Source organism: Octopus sinensis, linkage group LG2, assembly GCF_006345805.1.
Source record: "Octopus sinensis linkage group LG2, ASM634580v1, whole genome shotgun sequence".
NCBI classification, from domain to species: Eukaryota; Metazoa; Mollusca; class Cephalopoda; order Octopoda; family Octopodidae; genus Octopus; species Octopus sinensis.
Window position 1 is genome coordinate 109,079,451 of NC_042998.1, and position 22,200 is coordinate 109,101,650.

The window sequence follows — 22,200 nt, forward strand, 5'->3', positions numbered from 1 at the left end:
GAACTGGTTGCATGTTGGAGAACTGGATAAGATGACTGAATAGATAATAGCTACTGAGATGGCCTAGGAAAACATTAGAGCAGCCAACAAACATCTTCAAAGTAGTCGGTAAACTTGTCTTAGTAAAATCTATTGTTTAATTCATTTGTTTAGTCTAAAACCAGAATAGAAGTTTACCCTAATTCAGATACGTTATGAAAGATAATGTATCTTTTCAGTTTGTGAATGCCTGCTTAGTTTCGGAAGCTGTTGAGTATGTTTTCCATGATCAGATGTCCACCAAATATGTTGTAAATAGTCGACTAACTAAAGTACCAAACTATAACCTGTTTATTTCAAGATCATAGCTTTTTCGTTTGTTGTATTGTGTTTTCTGTAAAACCAGTTGATCTAGTTTCTTAACCTGCTATAGAATCCCTCCTGATGAGTATATTATATATATTTCTCATTAGCTTGATGAACAGTCTCTTTGTGTGTGGGTGAAAAGAGGATCCTTTGATAACTGCTTTATTAATTATAGGCAATAAGTAGAGGATTATACAAACTCCCACCAATTCCAGTCTGCAATACAGTTTCAAACCTTAACTGCGGTCATATTTCATTTGTATTACCAATTCCATAGGAAAAGGTATGACTATTACAACAGACTGAATGATATTTTTTTCTGTATAACAGAATGAGTAGTTTATTATTGAAGATAATACTCCCCATGGATGGGGGTATATTTTTCCTTCTGAAAAATTCTGCATCAAGTATCTCACGAGTTATGTGCCAGTTGTAATAAATATTAATAGTTATAGATATATCATTAGCTATTAAACATTCGTTATAACACATATCATGTGCTATATCATGCTACCTATATCTCACCTGTTGTAAGATATAGGACATAATATCAATATTTATAAGATATATCATCGATGATTATATGGCATCTCACTGGTTATGAGATGCATCGTTGGACATAAGACATGCTACCAGCTATAATATATATCGCTGGATATAATACATCTCTAGACATATGACGTTGTTGCAATATAACATATGTCATTGAATATGAACCATCTCACTTCCTATAAAAGTCATAAAAACATATCACTAGGTATAAGGGATGCCACTGGATATAAATCATATAACTGGCTATAAGATATCTCACTAGCTATATAATATGTCACTGGTAATAAAACAATTTACTGTACAAATAATAGATAAATAAATATAAAACATTACTGGTTATAGAACATTTCATTCATTTCTTTAACTATAAGAGATATCTCACAAGTTATAAATGGGACTTTTTTCACATGGAGAAAACAGATATTAATTTTCTTCTTCAAAACACTTAAAAGACACGGTGATTTTGATAGTATTTAATCTCAGAATGTAATTCACAAAACTGATTGTGAATTATTCAAAAAAATTCATTATTCTGCAGCATGGCTACCTTCACATTGATATGTACTGAAGCAAGTAAAATAAAGCACTTTCGTTAGTTCACTGTCAAGAGTTTGTATTTATTACGTCTGAAAATCTGCATAGGTATAGGCTAGAGTATAGAGCTCGACCATAGTCAGACACACTTGTATTGTTTGCTCCTATTACTTAATGATTCAGAAGGTATTGAAATGTTAACAAATGATTATAATTAGGATTCTTTCCATTTTTGCGAATACCGCTCAGCCAGGAAGATGTTTAATGCTTCTTCATAAAAGTAGCACATTATCCTTTTGCTATTAGCCTCATTGTTATTACGGTTTGCTAATTCTAATGGATATATATTAATTATGCGCTGACGTAATCAAGCTGTCTGTTCCTGCTTTTAGTTTAGAACAATTGCTGGTTATCACTAGCGCCTACTTATATTCCATGTTATCTAAACTGGCTATAACTATATGCAAAAACCTCATTCTACTTATTGAACAGATTTATGCTTCATTTCGAATTTTGTATTTATATTTAATTGCTTTGTTAATTTGTAACGTCATACATATTTTTACTTAGTCTATAGAGTTTCTATTTTCAATATAATTGTTTCATCATATATGAAAACAAGATTTACTTCCATTTCTTAGTCTAGACTGTACTGTATTACGTTTTGAAATGCATGTATCAACTCATTAAATAAATGTACTCTTGCTTTATCATGTGCTGTTCAATAATTTAAAGTTAGAATCTTTATATTGTATGTTTATTTTAGCTGACCAACATTTATAGTCATATTAGATTGTGCTCTTTGGAAATTTAATGATATATTTAAAACATTTTACTGAATTGATACTTTTATTATTCAATCCTTATCATTCAATTCTTATTATTCATATATTTTCCATCTATTTCAGGTTTTATTGGGACCTCTTCATGTTGGTCTTGCTTATTGCAAATCTTATAATTTTACCCGTAGCAATATCATTTTTTAACGATGATCTCAGCACACACTGGATAGTATTCAACTGTATATCAGACACAGTCTTCTTTCTAGATATAATCATCAATTTTAGAACAGGTAAGTCACAAATATATGCTCTTAATTAGACAGTTTGTTTCAAAACTGTTTTCCTTCTTCAGTTATTATACTGCATCGTTTCATTTCAAGTGTGTTTCAATGCATTTCATGTGTGAATATCTGTCAAAAGTGCAACTTCTAGAAATAAAATTGAAAACATTGATTAGTTCATATTAAATTCACTGAAAAAGTAGTTTTGTTACAGTATAAACTATATTTTGATATTGTATAGAAAATAATTATGGTGAAGGAGATCTTCATGATAACTTGATATTAGCACAATAATATTTCAGTTTCATGTGAACATCTATTCTTTAAACATCAATTTAAATGTATTTGCACATACACATATACATATATACACACACACACATACATATATATATATATATATATATATATATGAAAAAAGGTTTGAAAATGCAAATTTAAAAAAATCGATGTTATTATTTACTTAACCGGTTTCACTCTTTGGTAAAAGATTGTCAAAAGTAACATTGAATATTATGGGTTCAAAAAAAGTTTTTTACATAATTGTCACATTGAATATTATGAATTCAAAAATGTTTTTTTATACATAATTGTCACATTACATGTATAAATATAGTATAAAAAAAGTTCAATAGTGTGATGAGAATATTTGGAAAAATTGGCAGAAAAGAATAAAACAAATATATTATTGGAAATTTGGTTGCGTTAATTATTGGTTGTCGCAAATTGTCACATTACATGTATATATATACAGTCTTTGGTAGAAAGGACATGTTAAAAGGCATAAGGAAGTGTAATAGTTTGGTGAGAAAGCTTGTAATATTGACAGAGAAAATTAAAATGGATATTTTAGACATCTCAGAATATTTTGAATCGAAGGCGAGAATTTGTTTTTTACTGACCTGTTTTTTAGCAGAAAAGTTGAATTGAGAGAAAAAAGATATGTACCCAGTTTGGTTTATACTTCCCCTTCAAGCATCAGTGATTTTGGGGTTATTGGGAGGTGAGTATGCGGGTGTGAATAGATGTGTCCGTGTGCCTGCTGGTCAGACAGCGTCTGTTTGTCACACACATATATACACACACACAACAACAACAATACACACACACACATAGTATACACACACACACCACATACACACAACACACACACACAGAACACACACACCACAACGCACCCACATATAATATATACACACAGCACACAAAATATAACATGTATTTATATATAATACACACATATATAACACATACACACAACACACACACACACACACACACAACACACGCACACATATATACATAATATAAATATCACACAAATACACCTAGCATATATATACACATACAATACCATACACAGCATGTATATAATACACATACACAATATATGCATGCAATATACATACGCAATACATACATATAATATATATATATAGACAATGCATATACATATATACATATATACATTAAATAGTGTTTACATACACACATAGATATACCACATATACACACAATATACATACATACAATGCATACACATACACGTACGCATACATATAATATATATAGACACACATACACATAACATACATACACAATGCATACATATATATACACGCAACGTATTCAATGTGACAATTATGTAAAAAACTTTTTTTGAACCCATAATATTCAATGTTACTTTTGACAATCTTTTACCAAAGAGTGAAACCGGTTAAGTAAATAAACATCGTTTAAATTGCATTTTCAAACCTTTTTTCATATATAATCCCACTCGTGCGATACCCCACAACTCAACTTTTTTATATATATATATATATATATATACATATCTATATACTTATATATATAGATATTTATGTTGTTCATACTTATATATCGGTATACGTGTGCATGTATGGATATGTATGTATGCCGAGGTAGGACGCTATTCTTACTAATTTTTTTCCTATCATGCCTGTATTAATTTTGTGATTCTTCAGTGGCTTTGAAATATTTTGACTTCTATTTCTAGCGAAGCAGGTGTTATGTATTACCCCAGATATATATATGTGTGTGTGTGTGTGTGGTGTGAGTGTGTTGTGTGTGTGTGTGTGTATTAATTTTCCTGCACGGCTTGTGCTCGCGGCCACCAATGATATTATTTTTAGAAATATTGTTCTCATATTTATTTGTGTGTATATATTCATATATATTATATATAATATATAATATATATATATATATAGGGGGATGGGGCTTTACATTCTGATATATATACACCAAATCTATACGACAGTTAAATTCAATTTAATGTCTATACTCGCCATAAAGTAAACATCACTACAATTATAAAAAATATTGCAACCCGTTATAATTCCGCATCATAAATTTTCTTATTTCTATTTTGATGGATTAATTTATAGATTTTCATAAGAATAGGAGTCTTGAGTTTTAGCTCAAAGTTAAGAGTGTTTAAAGTATAACACTTTATTACAGTAAAGATTTAGATTATGCTTTTGATTTTGTTCCATAATTAAGGTTGTTTACTGCGGAACACTTAGACGTACGAACGCTGTGACAAGCAGAATAATATTAAAGATGCTACAGAAATTTATAAGCACTTATATATCTCATATTGTGTATAGGGTGACCTGAAAGCTTTGTAGGAAATACTACTGTAATTGAACTTTCAATTGATCTATACATTCAAACAGCTTGATTTGTGGCCGGTTATATTTTCGTCACTGACGACTTTTAAGTCACTCTGCACGAGAAGCTTTATACGGCACAGTCTAGTTTTGTATTAATTAGGTTCAATTTCTTGTATAATACTGTACCACAACATTTCAGGTGCTAATAGTACAAATACAGCACTTAATTTCGAGGTGTTAATGCATAGTTACATAAGGCTATCACAAAATACAAAAATATTCAAAACATCAGATTGGTGAAAGGTTTCTCTCTGAGATATATATATATATATTATATATATATATATAGGGGGATGGGGCTTTACATTCTGATATATATACACCAAATCTATACGACAGTTAAATTCAATTTAATGTCTATACTCGCCATAAAGTAAACATCACTACAATTATAAAAAATATTGCAACCCGTTATAATTCCGCATCATAAATTTTCTTATTTCTATTTTGATGGATTAATTTATAGATTTTCATAAGAATTGAGAGTCTTGAGTTTTAGCTCAAAGTTAAGAGTGTTTAAAGTATAACACTTTATTACAGTAAAGATTTAGATTATGCTTTTGATTTTGTTCCATAATTAAGGTTGTTTACTGCGGAACACTTAGACGTACGAACGCTGTGACAAGCAGAATAATATTAAAGATGCTACAGAAATTTATAAGCACTTATATATCTCATATTGTGTATAGGGTGACCTGAAAGCTTTGTAGGAAATACTACTGTAATTGAACTTTCAATTGATCTATACATTCAAACAGCTTGATTTGTGGCCGGTTATATTTTCGTCACTGACGACTTTTAAGTCACTCTGCACGAGAAGCTTTATACGGCACAGTCTAGTTTTGTATTAATTAGGTTCAATTTCTTGTATAATACTGTACCACAACATTTCAGGTGCTAATAGTACAAATACAGCACTTAATTTCGAGGTGTTAATGCATAGTTACATAAGGCTATCACAAAATACAAAAATATTCAAAACATCAGATTGGTGAAAGGTTTCTCTCTGATATATATATATATATATATATATATATATATATATATATATATATATATATAATATATATATATGGCATATGGGAGGGGAAGAAAGCGAAGAGAGGGAGCAAAAGTTTAAAGAGAGTAAGAGAATACGTGAATATGAATACAGAGAAATAAATATTAAACATATAAAAGAAAAATATTTTCCTACTTAATGAAAACTTGACGTCTTGAACAATGGTTGAACATACATACGTACTTTCTAATAATAAAGAACCCAATAAAAACACGAAGCTTATTAATTTAAATAAAGGCAATATTATCGATTATTGCAATTAATTACACTTTATTAATTAATAATCTATAATAATCTATAATGATTAAAAATAATCAGATCAGTCCTCAATAATTAATAGCATATTTAGTTACAGCATTCAGCTGACGTTATGTTTTACGCAAAAAGTGTTGACTGCTTAGAATTCCGATTATGGCGGTTTCACATCGAGATTCGATATGACACACCCTTATTCTGCACCTACGTATAATATATTTAACATAGCTGTGTCAAAATTAATTAAATAATTCTCATACAGTCTTATAACCATCTGCGATCGTTACGTGTTGTTGCAGTATGCAGAAGTCAATCCTACAGCAGTTGTAAAAGTTAGATACGTTCAATTCTTGTTTGCACAAGCCTAATTAAAGATGAATCTTCTTCCAAAAAGGGCGAAATACAATTCGACAAAAACTTTGTTTTTAAACTTAAAAAGTTCTGAGATTTTGAGCCATTATTATTCAGGTAAACAAAATATTCAAAGACAAAGCTTAATTTGATCTACATAATAACTGATTCCCACGAATGTGTCAGTTCACTTCATAGAAACGTGTTATAACTTATCCACTTGTGTCTTATAATTCATATAATAGTTTTATTAAACCGGTCTACGATAGTGATTTGGCTAGTATTACTTCAACGAATGGATTAAGTTCGGAACAATATTATTGGTTTCAAAATTTTGGACAAGGCCAGGAATTTCGGTGAGTGGTATATCGATTACATGTATTCCAGTATTCAGCTAATGCTTATTTTATCGACTCCGAAAGGTAAACTTCGACCCCGGCGGAATTTGAACTCAGAACGTAAAGACGGACAAAATGCCGCAATGCATCTTTCCCGGCGTGCTAACGATTCTGCTTACGATTATTCCTTAAGATCCGGAATAATATTATTATTGCGTAAAAATTTATATCAAATCATTTTTAATTCATTTCGTTCAGTCGACATCTATTAAAAAAAATAATTGTATTGTCATTTATATCCTCCTCCTCACTTTGAAAGTAGAAACCTAATATTGGTTTCAAATTTTGGAGGTGGAGGTTAAGATCGACTCCAGTACTCAACTGGTATTTATGTTATCGACCGTGAAAGGATAAGTCGCCCTCAACGGAATTTTAACTCAGGATGTAAAGATAGACGAAATGCCGCTAAATATTTCGCCTGGCGTGCTAACGATTCTACCAGCTCACCGCCTTAAAGACAGGTAAAACTGGTTTCAAATTTTGGCACAAGGCTTGCAATTTCGGGGAACGGGGCAAGTAAATTTCATCGACCCCAGTTTTCAACTAGTACCTATTTTATCGCCCCCAAAGGATGAAAGACAAAGTCATCCACAGCGGAATTTGAACTCAGAACGTAAAGATGAACGAAATGCCGCTAAGCATTTTGCTAACGATTCTGCTCGCCGCATTAAAGAAAGGTAATATTAATGGGTCAGCTTGAGATGGCAATATCGTTAGCACGCCGGGCAAGATTCTTAGCCACATTTCTCTCGCCTTTACGTTCTACGATCATATTCCGCCGTGGTCGAGTTTGCCTTTCATTCTGTCTGGGTCGATAGAATAAGTGTCAGATGAACATTGGAGCCGATGTAATCGACTAGCCCTCCTCTCCCGCACTTGCTGATCTTGTGTCAAAATTTTAAATCAATATTAATGATTCAGCTATAAGTGGAATCCAATTCGATTCTTCATCTTCATATTCTTGCAGATATTACCAACAAAATGGTTGACTTATTTCAATATCGATTCCAGAATATGATGAATTGGTAAAACCTAGTTATTTTAATCGTTCTCTTTAGGCGCCGAGCTGGCAGAATATCTAGAACGTTAGAAAAAACGGTTTGCAGTTTTTCTTACGATTTTTTATGTACTGAATTCAAATCTTGCCGAGGTCAGCTGTCTCTTTTGGGGGTCGATATAATGAAGTCCAATTACATGGGACTGATGTACTCAATCCCCCCACGCCTGTTCTGCTAGCTCGCGGCCTTATAATAAGAATAATACTTTTTGCTATAGGCACAAGGTCTGAAATTTTGTGGGGGGTGGGTAATTGAGTACATGCACTCCAGCACTCGACTGGTATTTCATCCCGAATGGATGAAAGGTAAAAGCAGCCTCGGTGGAATTTTTACTCAGAACATAAAAAGCCAGGAGGAGCGCCATTTTGTCCGGCGTGCTAACGAATTTGCCGGCTCGCCGCTTTTATCAATAAAAATATAATAATAGATTTTATTGAATCGAGTTACAACAAAGTAAACATTTGTAAAAAATCTTGCTTCCATAGATTAAAACAAACTGAAAACTAAATACAACAAAAGTATTATTTTTAGTTTAAACTAATATATGCATTTAAACTGTTATAACATACTGATTTCAAATTTTGGCACAAGGCCAGAAATTTCAAGGTTATGTCGATTACCCTGTGCCCAGTGTTCAACTGGTTCTTATTTTATTGACTCTGAAAGGATGAAAAACAAAGTCGACCTCAGTGGAATTGGAATTCAGAACGTAAAAAAAAACTGGTTTATATTGAAAACTATATATACATTTAAAATATGATGCATATGTATTCAATACATTTAATGATTTAAACATATAATGCTATTGTCGTTGATTTCTGCTATTTGTAATAAATATTTTGTAAATTAAAAATTCTATTCAGCAGTAAAATTTGAATGTTTAAAATATGTTTCAATCGAAGCAACTCTATTTACATATTGGCTACAGGCGTTTCTTAGGTATATGTTGACCTCATTTCAGTAGAAACTCTTTCCTTCAGGTATTTTTTGAGAATACTTCCTTATTCAAAACCGTGATCCCTAAGTTTACCCAAGAAAACGAACAGGAAATCATTTAACTTATAGATATCAAACAATTTCTACCTGATCTAATAGTTAACCAGAAGGCATGACTTCATTTAGCAATATTTCCTATGCATTTTTTGTCGGTATCATATGCTAGGTGTTGTCCTTCAGGCGCTATTGTTAAGTTGTATAATACAACAGATATATCTATGTATGTACTTTAGATGTAATATATTTAAACATAAAAAATTAATAACGATGATAACAAGGGCAGGTATGAATGGATGCTTACGGCATTTAACTGTACATCAGTGTTGTGAAATTTTATAATTTTATTGTTTTATTCTTTTACTTGTTTCAGTCTTTCAACTACGACCGGCCATGCTGGTGCATCGCCTTTTGTCGAACAAATCAATCCCAGAATTTATTCTTTGTGAGCCTAGTACTTATTCTATCGGCCTCTTTTGCCGAACCGCTACGCTACGGGGACGTAAACACACCAACATCAGCTGTCAAGCGATGATGGGGAGACAAACACAGACACACAAATACACACATACACACACACACGCACATATATATATATATATATACTTCAAATTTACAGAAAACAAAAGACGAAGACAGGTGTATAAACAACAAGCAGGTGTATTAGTTTGGCGCTCGGGAAGGTGAGAAAGTCTTTTAAGTTTCGAGCCTACGCTCTTCAACAGAAAGGAACACGAGGAAATAAACGGAGAGAAAATAAAAAAAAGAAACTTATATATACGACGGGCTTCTTTCAGGTTCCGCCTACCAAATCCTATAGTAAATTACACTTGCCCAAGCTGCCCCGCAGCGGGACTGATTCCGGAACCATGTGGTTGGGAACAAGCTTCTTACCACACAGCCACGCCTATCATTATTATCATTATTATTATTATTATATTATTATTATTATTATTATTATTATTATTATTATTATTATATTATTATTATTAAGGCGGCGAGCTGTCAGAATCGTTAGCACGCCAAGCGAAATGATTACCGGTATTTCGTCCGTCGCTACGTTCTGAGCTCAAATTCAGCCGAGTTCAACTTTGCGTTTCATCGGACTCGATTAAATACCTTGAAATATTTACCATATATAATATATATATACCTTAAATTTCGCAACTTGAGCTTTAACTGCTAAGCAGATTTCCAATGCTTGAAACAACTTTTTGGGATTGATCCCCAGCATAAACTACTTTCGATATCCTAACATTTACTTTCGCTACACCATACCTAATACGATATTTAAGACATGTCTCGTATTTAGTGAACTATAGCATAAGTAATACCTTATATATCTGCTATATAATTCTTTAAGTGACAATATTGTAGATTCAATATAAAGTAGATGCAATATATGTTATGTAGTTTACTTGAAAGTGTACTTCATAATTATCTTATCGATCTTGTACATGTCTTTAAGTTAAACGTGTTATATTTAATTACATTTTAGAACCATATTGTGATAGAGTGAGAAAATTTTACCATCATTTTTGACAGAATTTAAAACAAAATTAGAGGTTATACACTAGTTAATTTAGGAAATCAACGGATTTAAATGATCGAATCTCAGGATACTTTCCGTATTTCTCAAGTCTGTTGAGAAATAATTTTGATGCTTCGAGTAAAAGATAGCCTGTAAGTTAATTGTATGTAATCATGCGGTAAATGTTGCTACATTATAGGATACATAATACGTGTTTCTTGATAACTTTCTTTGACCATATCTACAACGATATTTTATATTACACTTTCTTTGTTCTTAGTTTATAAATTCAGATCTTCGCGAAGCTTCTGTTTAGTGAACTGAATTTAGCATGCATAAGACTTACTAATTTTGTCAAAATTATTTTTAGGTCGTATAATTTGGCGAGTGTTGTTATTGCTAGGCGTATGTTTTCTCTGATCAAGTAAATCTATAATATATCTATCCCATATTTTACGCGTATCTAGGATTAAACTATCCATATAACCTTCTTTTTTTTAAAGACTGCTAAGTGTATTATGAGGGAGATGTTGCAAATATTTCTGGCAGGTCAAGTTACTGCATAGACGACTCCTCGTAGCACATTCGTATTAATTTCCTTTCTGGTGACGTCGCATTAAATTGTAAATTATTTTCAAGCTAAATACTAATTTAAAGGGTTAAGTTCTATTATAATTAAACATGTATAACTCAAATATATTACATGTATATTATAAATAATTATTTATATATCATATAAGCTCTGTATCTTCTTGTGTGTCACAATAGAATTCATATATATATATATATTATATATATATATATATATATATTATATATATATATATATATATATACGCACATACACATAGACATATAAACTGATACTAACAACACCAACAGTAATAATAATAATAATAATAATAATAATAATAATAATGGTATATTTCTTGAGCACTGTTATATCAAGTGTGGAAATTTCAGTTCCGCATGGACTGATTACAAAAAAGCTTTTGATAGCATACCACATTCATGGATCCTGAAACCGTTGACAACTTCGAAATTTGTCCGATAATTTCAAACTTTTTGAAGCATAATATGTCATTGTGGAACACGAGTCTCTAATTGCATCATTCTAATATTAGCATCAATCATAGAATTTCCCAAGGTAACTCACTTTGACCTTAATTTTTTTTTTACTACTTACAATTGAACTTAACAGAACGAGGTATTATAAAATTAACAACAAGCAAGTAAGCCATCTATTTTACATGGATGTCTTAAAACTTTATGGCAAAGACAATGATGAGCTTGAAAGACTGTTACGTCAAAGCGCTCAGTGATGACATAAGGATGGTATTTGATCTTGATAAGTGTGCCAAGGCCAACATCAAGAAATGAAAATTGTTATCCTCAAATTTAGTCGTGTTAGATGCTGAAACAGATATAAAAGAACTTGAGCAGAAACAAACCTATAAACACCTTGGAATAAATAAAGACCCTGGCATTCAGCATGCAATCTTGAAAGAGAGGATCAGGAAGAAATGTTATAGAAGAGTACGAGCAGTTCTGTAATCTGAGCTAAATGTGTATAAGAAGGTGTTAGCCATAAATTCCTTAGCAGCTCCGTTGCTAGATATTAGCTTCGATGTGGTTGAACTGGAATATCAGTGAAATAAAGAAAACTGATAGAAATATTTGTGGGCAACTGTCTTGTAATAATATGTATGAAGCGTAAAAGATTATTTCAACTGGGACTTCAAACCTATTGAGAAGAATATTGTCCTGTGAGAACGATAACCTTCCATGTAAATAATTATTTTCTACATAACGTTGAACAATCTAGTGTGTTTATTTTAATGGCCTATCAATGCATACAGTGAGTTTTTTTGCCCTAGGTGTCGGTAAGACACTCGACAAGAAATGGAAACAACATTGAAGGAAGAAGAAATCTAATAATAAAGATGATGATGATAGTGATGATGATATTAAGCACTGGCTCTCATGGCTTCTTATCTTAACTGATAGGAAGTGTAATTCATGTACATGTTTTGTCTTGTTATAAAAGATGGGCTATGGCAAATATTCTGCTCAGTATCACAGAATTTCTTGTCAGTTGCTTGACCTTAATCAGTTGAAGATGTCCCTTCGTGGCTGACGATATGTATATCTCTGATCACAAGCAGAAGTAATGGGGGGAGTATTGTAGCCATGTGCTGAGAGGAATTCTTTGGGGTTTGAATAATTCACCTCTGGAAACATGATGTTTCGTTCAACATCTTTAAATAACCCTTATTCAGGGAACATTTGAGCGGGATGGGCTACTCGACCTGAAGAAAATTCTAACAGGGCCTCACCTGCAAGGTCATGCGCTGTTTATCTTAATATGAGATCACCATATCGTGCACATGCGGTTGTAATGCATGTGCCTAATGTACCCTTATCAGGCGAGTAATCACGATGGGTATACTGGGCTTCGTATATTTTACCCCACTGTCACTTTAATAGTATGCACTCCTCTCTCACTCAATAATAATAATAATAATAATAATAATAATAATAATAATAATATAATAATAATAATAATAATAATAATCATAATAATAATAATAATATAATAATAACTTATTATATACAGTACTACTAAGATGCACTGCCACTTGTAGGGAAAGGATAAGAGTGACATAGAGCAGTCATTAACTCGAGTGAAGAAAGAAAGAGATGAAAGTCAAATGAGCGTGCACATGATAACCCGTGCAAACATACTGACGCAATCACACACACACACATTAGGAAAACCGTTTCAAAATTTTCTCACCGATCTACACTATGACAATGCTTCCACTCCCAGTCGCAAGTATTTCTCTTAGTCTTACAATAATTTTGATAGAAATTATGAACGCTATGAAATTGTTGGAATAATCATCTAAAGTTCATCTGTTTATAAGGCAAATTACACGAAGATTATGAAAGTTAGAACTTGATATTTGTAGGCTACTAATGTGTAGTATACGGGATTAATAACCTGACGTTTGTGGGACTAATCGTCATAGTCTATAGGTTAATAGAGCTAATAAACCGAAATTTATAAGAATGATCACCTCGGTTTTATATTGAACAATGTTAGATTTACTGACGTAAACATCTGAAGTTTGTAGAAATAATCAGTTGAAGTTTATAAGACGATTCACCAAAAGTACATTCGAATAATATCGGACATTTATAGGACCAATTAACTAACGATTATAAGACTGATAATTGGAATCTTTTAGAACATAGGTGATATGTCTATTCATCCGATATCTATAGCACTAAAACACCAATTGTCTATGAGACTAATCACCTAATGTTTGCAGGACATTCAATATCTCTCAGCACAAAAATAAAGTTGATTATATCACACTTGTAACATTACTATGTCTCACATATTTAATTGTGTGACTCTCTCCCTCTCACTCTCTTTCCCTCTCTCTCTCTCTCTCTCTCGGTCACTGGTTCGTTCCGCGCAAACACATTCGCGCGGGCGAGCACAAGTGACATAGTTCTTACATTCATCATAGATTATGAAAATTCAGAATGGAGACTGCATTTTCTTACCTTTGGAATTACATGCGTCATTGCATGTGTATGCGTATTTCTGTGGCACAATTAATATATGCGTGCGTGTGTGTGTGTGTGTGTGTGTGCGTGTGCGCGAATGATATTTTTCAAGCCATCATATACCATTGATAATTTGATTCATATTTGAGTGACTCGCACCAGATTATTTCTCTTGTGTTCCAGGAGGAATCATCAAACGAATTTACGGAAATGTAACAGAATAAGTCTGATACTCTTTACTATATAATTAATATTATTATATATATATATATATATATATATATATAATATATATATATATATATAATCTATATATATATCTATAATATATATATATAATATATAGATATATATATATATATATATATATATAATATATATATATATATATTATATATATATATATTATATATGGGGAGAATTCATAAAAAAAACAAAAGACAAGACAGGTAGTGTAGACAACAAACAGATGTATTAGTATAACACTCGAGAAGTGAAAAAGTCTTTAACGTTTGAGCCTACGCTCTTTCACAGAAAGGAACACAGGGAGAAACAAGGAGAGAAATAAAGAATGTGTAGTGGCTAGCGATCTATCATGGCGATTATATGTATATGTATATATATATATGTGTGTGTGTGTGTGTATATGTATATATTATATATATATATATATTATATATATATATATATATATAAAATATTATTAGAGACAAAACCACTATTTTGCAAAACAAACAAGGAAAGACTTAATCAATACATAAAATTTTAAAAATAGTCAAAAAAACCGCCACTACAATTGTTTCTTGTCTTGATCGACAATCTTCAGGTGGACTTCCAATCTAAAATATCAATATTTTAAAATATAAAAATAATAATTTTAAAATAATTAAAGTATGAATGAAAAAATATAAATATATAATCCATATATAACCTATATATAATCCATATATAATCAATATATAAACAATATAAACTAAAATAAACCTATCAACAATTAAATATAAAATATAAAATATAAAATATAAAACAAAACAAAAAAATAATAATAATATAATAATAAACTATATATATTCACCCATACACATATACCTAATTATATATAACCATATCTAACTACATACACTAAATCACACCCCTATATATATATCCCTATACATACACATAAAAACGTCTAGGCAACTATAAATAAATAAAATAGCTAAATACTTCAACACAATACTTATTCATACTCCCACACACACACATACAACCCACATTCACGCTCTAGAAAACGGACATCACTTAAAATTATGAACGGAGAAATAGAATAAATGGAATTAAAAATTATATTCACTTGGTAAAACGAACACTACTTAAAAATTATGAATGAAACAATGCAATAAAACAACAGACATCGCGCAAATAGACACAAATTACTACGAATTCCTTAACAAACCTACCATGATAAACCAAAACTCATAAAAACATATAATGATAAAATCTCCCTTTACTAAACTCTATAACATACCTATATAGCAATCCCCCTAACCTAAACATTCACACACAAATACACACACGTAAACCACACACCCACGACATATACAAATACCCACACCACTTACACATACCTATACATACATATAAACCTCAACATATACTCCAAAAACCCACTCAACCCCACACAGACAAATAAACACAAAAATTATGAATGGATTCTTTTATAAAACTACCATGATAAGCTAAAATTCACAAAACATAAAGATAAAACCTCCCTTTACTAAACACTATAACATACTTATATAGCAATCCCTTTAACCTATACATTCACACACAAATACACACACGTAAACCACACACCCATAACAAATACAAACACCCACCCCACTCACACACACCACAAGTACATATAAGCCTCAACATAAACACCAAAAAAATTACTTTACCAAGGAACTTAACATATGTATAAAAAGTATAACCGCTCTGGAAACGAACATCTTTTAAAATAATGAATGGAGAAATGGAATAAATGGAATTAAAAATAATATTCACGTGGCAAAACGAACACCACTCAAAAATATGAATGAAACAATGTAATAAAACAACCAACAACGAAAATAGACAAATTACCACGAATTCCCTAAAAAAAACCATGATAACCAAAAACTCTTAAAAACATATAACGATAAAATCTCCCTTTGCTAAACTCTATAACAAACCTATATAGCAATCCCCCTAACCTAAACATTCACACACAAAAAACACACACGTAAACCACAGACCCACGACTTATACACATACCTATACTAACTTATAAACCTCAATATGCACCAAAAACCCACTCCCTCCCCACACAGACAAATTAACACATACATCCCAAAACCTAAATAACAAACCCATATACACATTCACACACAAACACACACACACGCAAAACACACACACACAACAGATACATATACTCCCTCACATATACGCATATACATACTCACTAAACTCGATATATACAACAATATTACACACCCACACTCATACAGATAAATAATTATACAACTAAAAACTCACACACAATCTCATATACATAAACACTCCAATAAAAACAACATTAAATACATCGTAATTAACCAGAATATCAAAAATAACAATATGACATAAGGAGAAATAAAATACATACTTACAAGTCAGTTTCAAATTATGAAGTGAAATTAAATTCTTAGCCGTTAAAAAAACCAAACCAAAATTACGTTACCGTAGAAATATAACTTATGTAAAAAAAGAATACGCGCCATGGAAAGTAAACGTCATTTAAAATTATGAATGGAGAAATAGAATAAATGGAACTAAAAACTATATCCACGTGGCAAACCAACACTACTTAAAAAAATTTATTATGAATGGATTCTTTAATAAAACTACCATAATAAATTATTATATACAATTATGAGCTTTAGCTCATCTTAGCAGCTCTAACAAACAACTTGCAGTAACCCAAATCTATTCTCGATACCTGCCTTACTACTACACTATTCCATTCCCAATTCCAAGCAACGCTAGCCCACCACCCGGTTACAATTCCCAACTCCACCCATTCATTCACAATTTCAACGACGTTCAACTCCACAGCGCTACATATAAGCCTCAACATATACACCGGAGATTCGCTTTCAATCCGTGCGGATGGGTGAGAGTATACATTGAGTGTAGTGATGGGGCTCCCATTACTATACACATTTGTACCTGTGTGGTAGTCTCCATGTGTATATTCACGCACGGGTATAAATGCAGGGGGTACACGCGCACGGCATGTACGTGTACCCCCTCACATGTACATATGCATGCTAGTTGGGCTCGATATGTGACAATGTAATCGCGCCCGCATACATGCATATGGGCGAGTTGCACAATCAAAATACGCACACGTGTGTGTGTGCGTTCCCTGGTTGTGCAATTCACCCATCTGGGTGTGAATGGGTGTAAGCGTATTGCTGTGGATGTCGAGCTTGATACGTATGTATATGAGGTGTTATTGGGGGGTTGTACGTATTTATTGCGTGCATGTGCTTCACGCACGTGCGTCCATGTATGGATGAATATATTGGGATTGTTATGTGGGTGTAAATTGGGTATAGAGGGGGGAGTTTTGTCATTGTATGGGTGTAGGTTTCATTTGTGATGGTGGTTTGTTGGTGATTTTTAATATGTTCTGTATATTTGGGTTAGTTATGTATTATTCTAGTGTGTATAATTGTATACATATGATTGGTGTGAGTGGGATTACGCCCATTTTGGGGATGTATGTGTTTATTTGTCCGTATAAGGCGGGAGTGGCCGTTTGGGTACATGTTGAGGCTCACATGCAATTCCAGGTACGCGCGAATGAAGTGGGCACTTATATTTGTTATGGGTGTGTATACTTTATTATAACAGACAATACCCAAATAAAATCTGTCAATTCAACATACCAAATAAAAAACAAAAAACAAAGGGATCGTAAACATTCACACATACATACAAAACTCAATAAAAACACCACTAAATACCACCCATCAACATAAATATATCCTCCAAAATACATATAACAAATGCATAATAAAAATACATATAATAATAAAATAAAAATAAAAAATATATAAATAAAGAAAATAAAAAAATCTAATATAAATTATTAAAGTTTTAACATACCAAAACTGTTATATTAATATACATTAAAAATGAACTAATTAAAACAAAGAAATATCAATAAAGACTAACTATAATTAAAGCCTAGACTACTAACCAAAAAATATATTATCTAAACTAATTTAAACTAAACTAAAGTAACCTAATAGGGAACTATTATTGCTATTTATCATGAAACTTATTATATAGGTAAAGTAACTTATGTCTGCATTTTATTTTGCGCTCTTCACCAGTATTAAGTAAATTATCATACTTATAAAATAAAATTTCTTTAACTCATTAGAGCATAAATAACAACAATTAGCTCCTATAGTATATGATTAGTTTTACAAATTATTTCCCAAATTAAACTATAATTAATATTAGTGATTAAGACTCCAAATGTACTTACTAAGTCCGGTTGAGTTGATTAAGTTTTTATTTTTAAAAGAATTCATATGTTGTGCGATTCTTAGTTTTATTTTGAGGAAGTAGAACCTATATAACCGTTTTGGGTAATTATTATTCTAAAGTTATTATCATGTAATGTAACTATACATTTATACACTACATCGTTAATATCACAATTATTATTTAATATACAATTAGATTTATCTCTACATGTACAATTAATATAAGTCTTATCATTATTAATATTATATCAAATAATTTCTTTTTATAAAAATTATTCAGTTTATATTTATTAAATGAAGAAATAATGTTACCAACATTATTAGTGGTAGAATAACCAACTCCAAAATTATTAAAAGAGAAAATGTTTCTATATTTACGATATCTCTAATAAATAGTTCTATAACATCTAAAATTCTTTAATAATATTCGTTTTTACTTGATCTCCATAAGGCACTATTAACCATATTTTATTCTTAATAACCTTATTATTATTATCATTATTATAAAATATTTATAATCTTTATTTTATTAAAATTATTATCAAAATTATATCTATGTACAGCATTAAGGAATTATTAATATTATAATTTTATCAATATAATTATTATAATAATTATTAATTTATTTATTTTATTATTTTATTATATTATTATTATTATTATATTTATTATTATTATTATTATTCTTATTTATATTTTTATCATTTTTATATTTTTTTTTATATATGTAGTATATATGTATATATGTATATATATATATATGTATATATATATCTTATATATATATAATATATATATATATATGTATTTATATATATGTATATATGTAATATATATATATACGTATATATGCATATGTATGATTATGTATGTATATGATTATGTATATATATATATATATATGTATATATATATATGTATGTATGTATGTATGTATGTATATATGTATGTATGTAATGGTAAGTTAGTAAATTGGCCTTACAATACTTCAGTTGCATTTCTGTAGAATTTGTTGAATTCACCTAGAATACAAGGTAATAGTCCTGAACAAGTTTCTGTCACTCACAAACACACATGTATATATATATATATATCGGCATCATCATCATCGGCATCATCATCATCGCCACCATCATCACCACCATCTTCTCCTTCTCCTCTCCTTCTTCTTCTCTTCTTTCATCATCATCGTTATCATCATCATCGTCGTCATAATCATCACCACCATCACCATCATCGTCATCTTCTCCTTCTCTTTCTCCTTCTTCTTCTTCTTCTTCTTCTCTCCACCCCCTACCCCTTAAGTTTGTCACTAATGTTTTTTAGTATAACACCTACGCTAATTCTATAAACAAGCCTGTCAATATAAATATTCTCCTGAATTGAACTGAGACTGCCAGCCGCCACTGACCATTCAAAATACGACCATCAGGGCACTCCCAGATTCTCCCACCCCCTTTCCTCACCAGCCTTCCCTCTACTACCCTACCAAGAACTCACAACTACCTCGAACACACAAGTGCAAACAAGGGAGTCAGAGAAAGGCAGAATGCCACTTAAATCTGAACACTACTAGAAATATTCTTTTAAAAAAACTTTTCTTCTAATTTTTCTAAATTTAATTATTTAATCGTTACAGTTGAAAAGGTCTCAAAATGACCGAAACCGAAAGTACTGAAATGTTCACTATAAAATTATTTTAGCATTTTCTATTTTTTACTGTTTTTTCATATATATCAACTCGTGTGTTCCTTTTCACCCTTATACATATCATTAACCCACACGAGATACAGAAAATGCCGACAAAAACAGACACAATCACCTCCATAAACGAAGAAATACTGAAAGAACTCAAGAAAATCAACACAAATTTGTCAACTTTTTTGAACAAATTCGACTCGACACTTCAACCCAATCGAGAGAACAATGAAGAAGAAACAGATACGAAAAATACAACCTCCGAAATTGTCGAAAACCTTGGAAACTTATGCGAAACAATTAGAACATTTTTCTCTAACAACGCTAACCAAGGACCTCCAAACGAGTCAATATATGGGATCAATACTCTAACAACATACCAAATGAAACACCACATAATACCACAATGGAACAAATCACTCAGAGATAGAAAGTTCGCCTTTTGGAAGATGATCCAAAACAACAACAAAGCGGATATATACGAAAAATGGCTCAACCGGACCCCGTTAATCCTCCCACGTAAATTCCAGTTCAAAGCTATTACAGAAGAACCTGAAACACAAAGACACCTCAGGGAGAGAATGGCACTGGAAAAAATGAAAATGGAAATAGAACTTCTGAAATTGAGGGCCCAAACGAATGAGGATAAAATAAAATCCACCGATGAAGATATCAACGAAGAAATTCGCAAAATGACCCAAGGCCCAGATCAAGAGAAGTTCTCCAAACTATGGAAAGAGGACTGTGAAAAAGAAGAACTAAAATCTCTCCAACGCTGGGAGAAAAGCGCCACTTGGTTCTCAGACTATGAAGCCGTCTTTCAAACAGAGCACGCCTCCAACAACCCTTTCCAGAAAATAAGAAAACAAAAAACACACCCAAACACCGATACACACCTGTCTAAAAATCGGAACCTTCACTACTATCAAAAAAAGAATACAGGACCTAACCCTAACTCTGTAAGCAGCCAGCGATACAATATCAGGAATACCCCCACTTCAAGCAGAGAAAGGATAAATCAACACCCACAGCATAGACACTGCAACCTCATCCCCACCCAAAGGAGTTACCAACGAAATCTTCGTCCCATTAACCGGTTAAACAACCATGCACAACAAACCCACACCACTTGCAATGATTACCAACGAAGGCCTCCTAGAACACCACACCCGAATATGGGATATCGGGATGCTCTCCTCAATACTGCTCCAAGAACACACACCATAAATCACAACAGGAGACCCCTAATCAACAAAGAACAACTATATACTAGCTACCGTCCCAACCACCGCATTCATTTTTTAGACCCAATACGCAAACACAGAGACACAAGATAGCACCAAACAAGCAGGAGGAACCAAAAGTAATAAAAATTAAATCTAACTCACAAGGAACTAACAGCAAACCAAATAAACATACTTTCCAAAGGACTCAAGTTTACACCCACCCCACAACACCCCAACTACAATGAAATGAAAGAAGACATCGCAGAATTCTGCAGAAAATTAAGACTTACTGAGGAGCTATACGATAAATACAA

At 31.7% G+C, this 22,200-nt stretch overlaps 1 protein-coding gene across 12 annotated transcripts in view; it reads left to right on the top strand.

Moving 5' to 3' along the window:
• LOC115222488 overlaps positions 1–22,200 on the top strand; it is a 961,211-nt gene that overhangs the window by 590,943 nt on the left and 348,068 nt on the right. For all 12 annotated transcript variants that reach the window (XM_036498862.1, XM_036498853.1, XM_036498859.1 and 9 more), the window contains exon 3: positions 2,340–2,503. In XM_036498862.1, the coding sequence (XP_036354755.1) occupies positions 2,340–2,503 (164 nt within the window). The remainder of the gene's footprint in view (positions 1–2,339; positions 2,504–22,200) is intronic.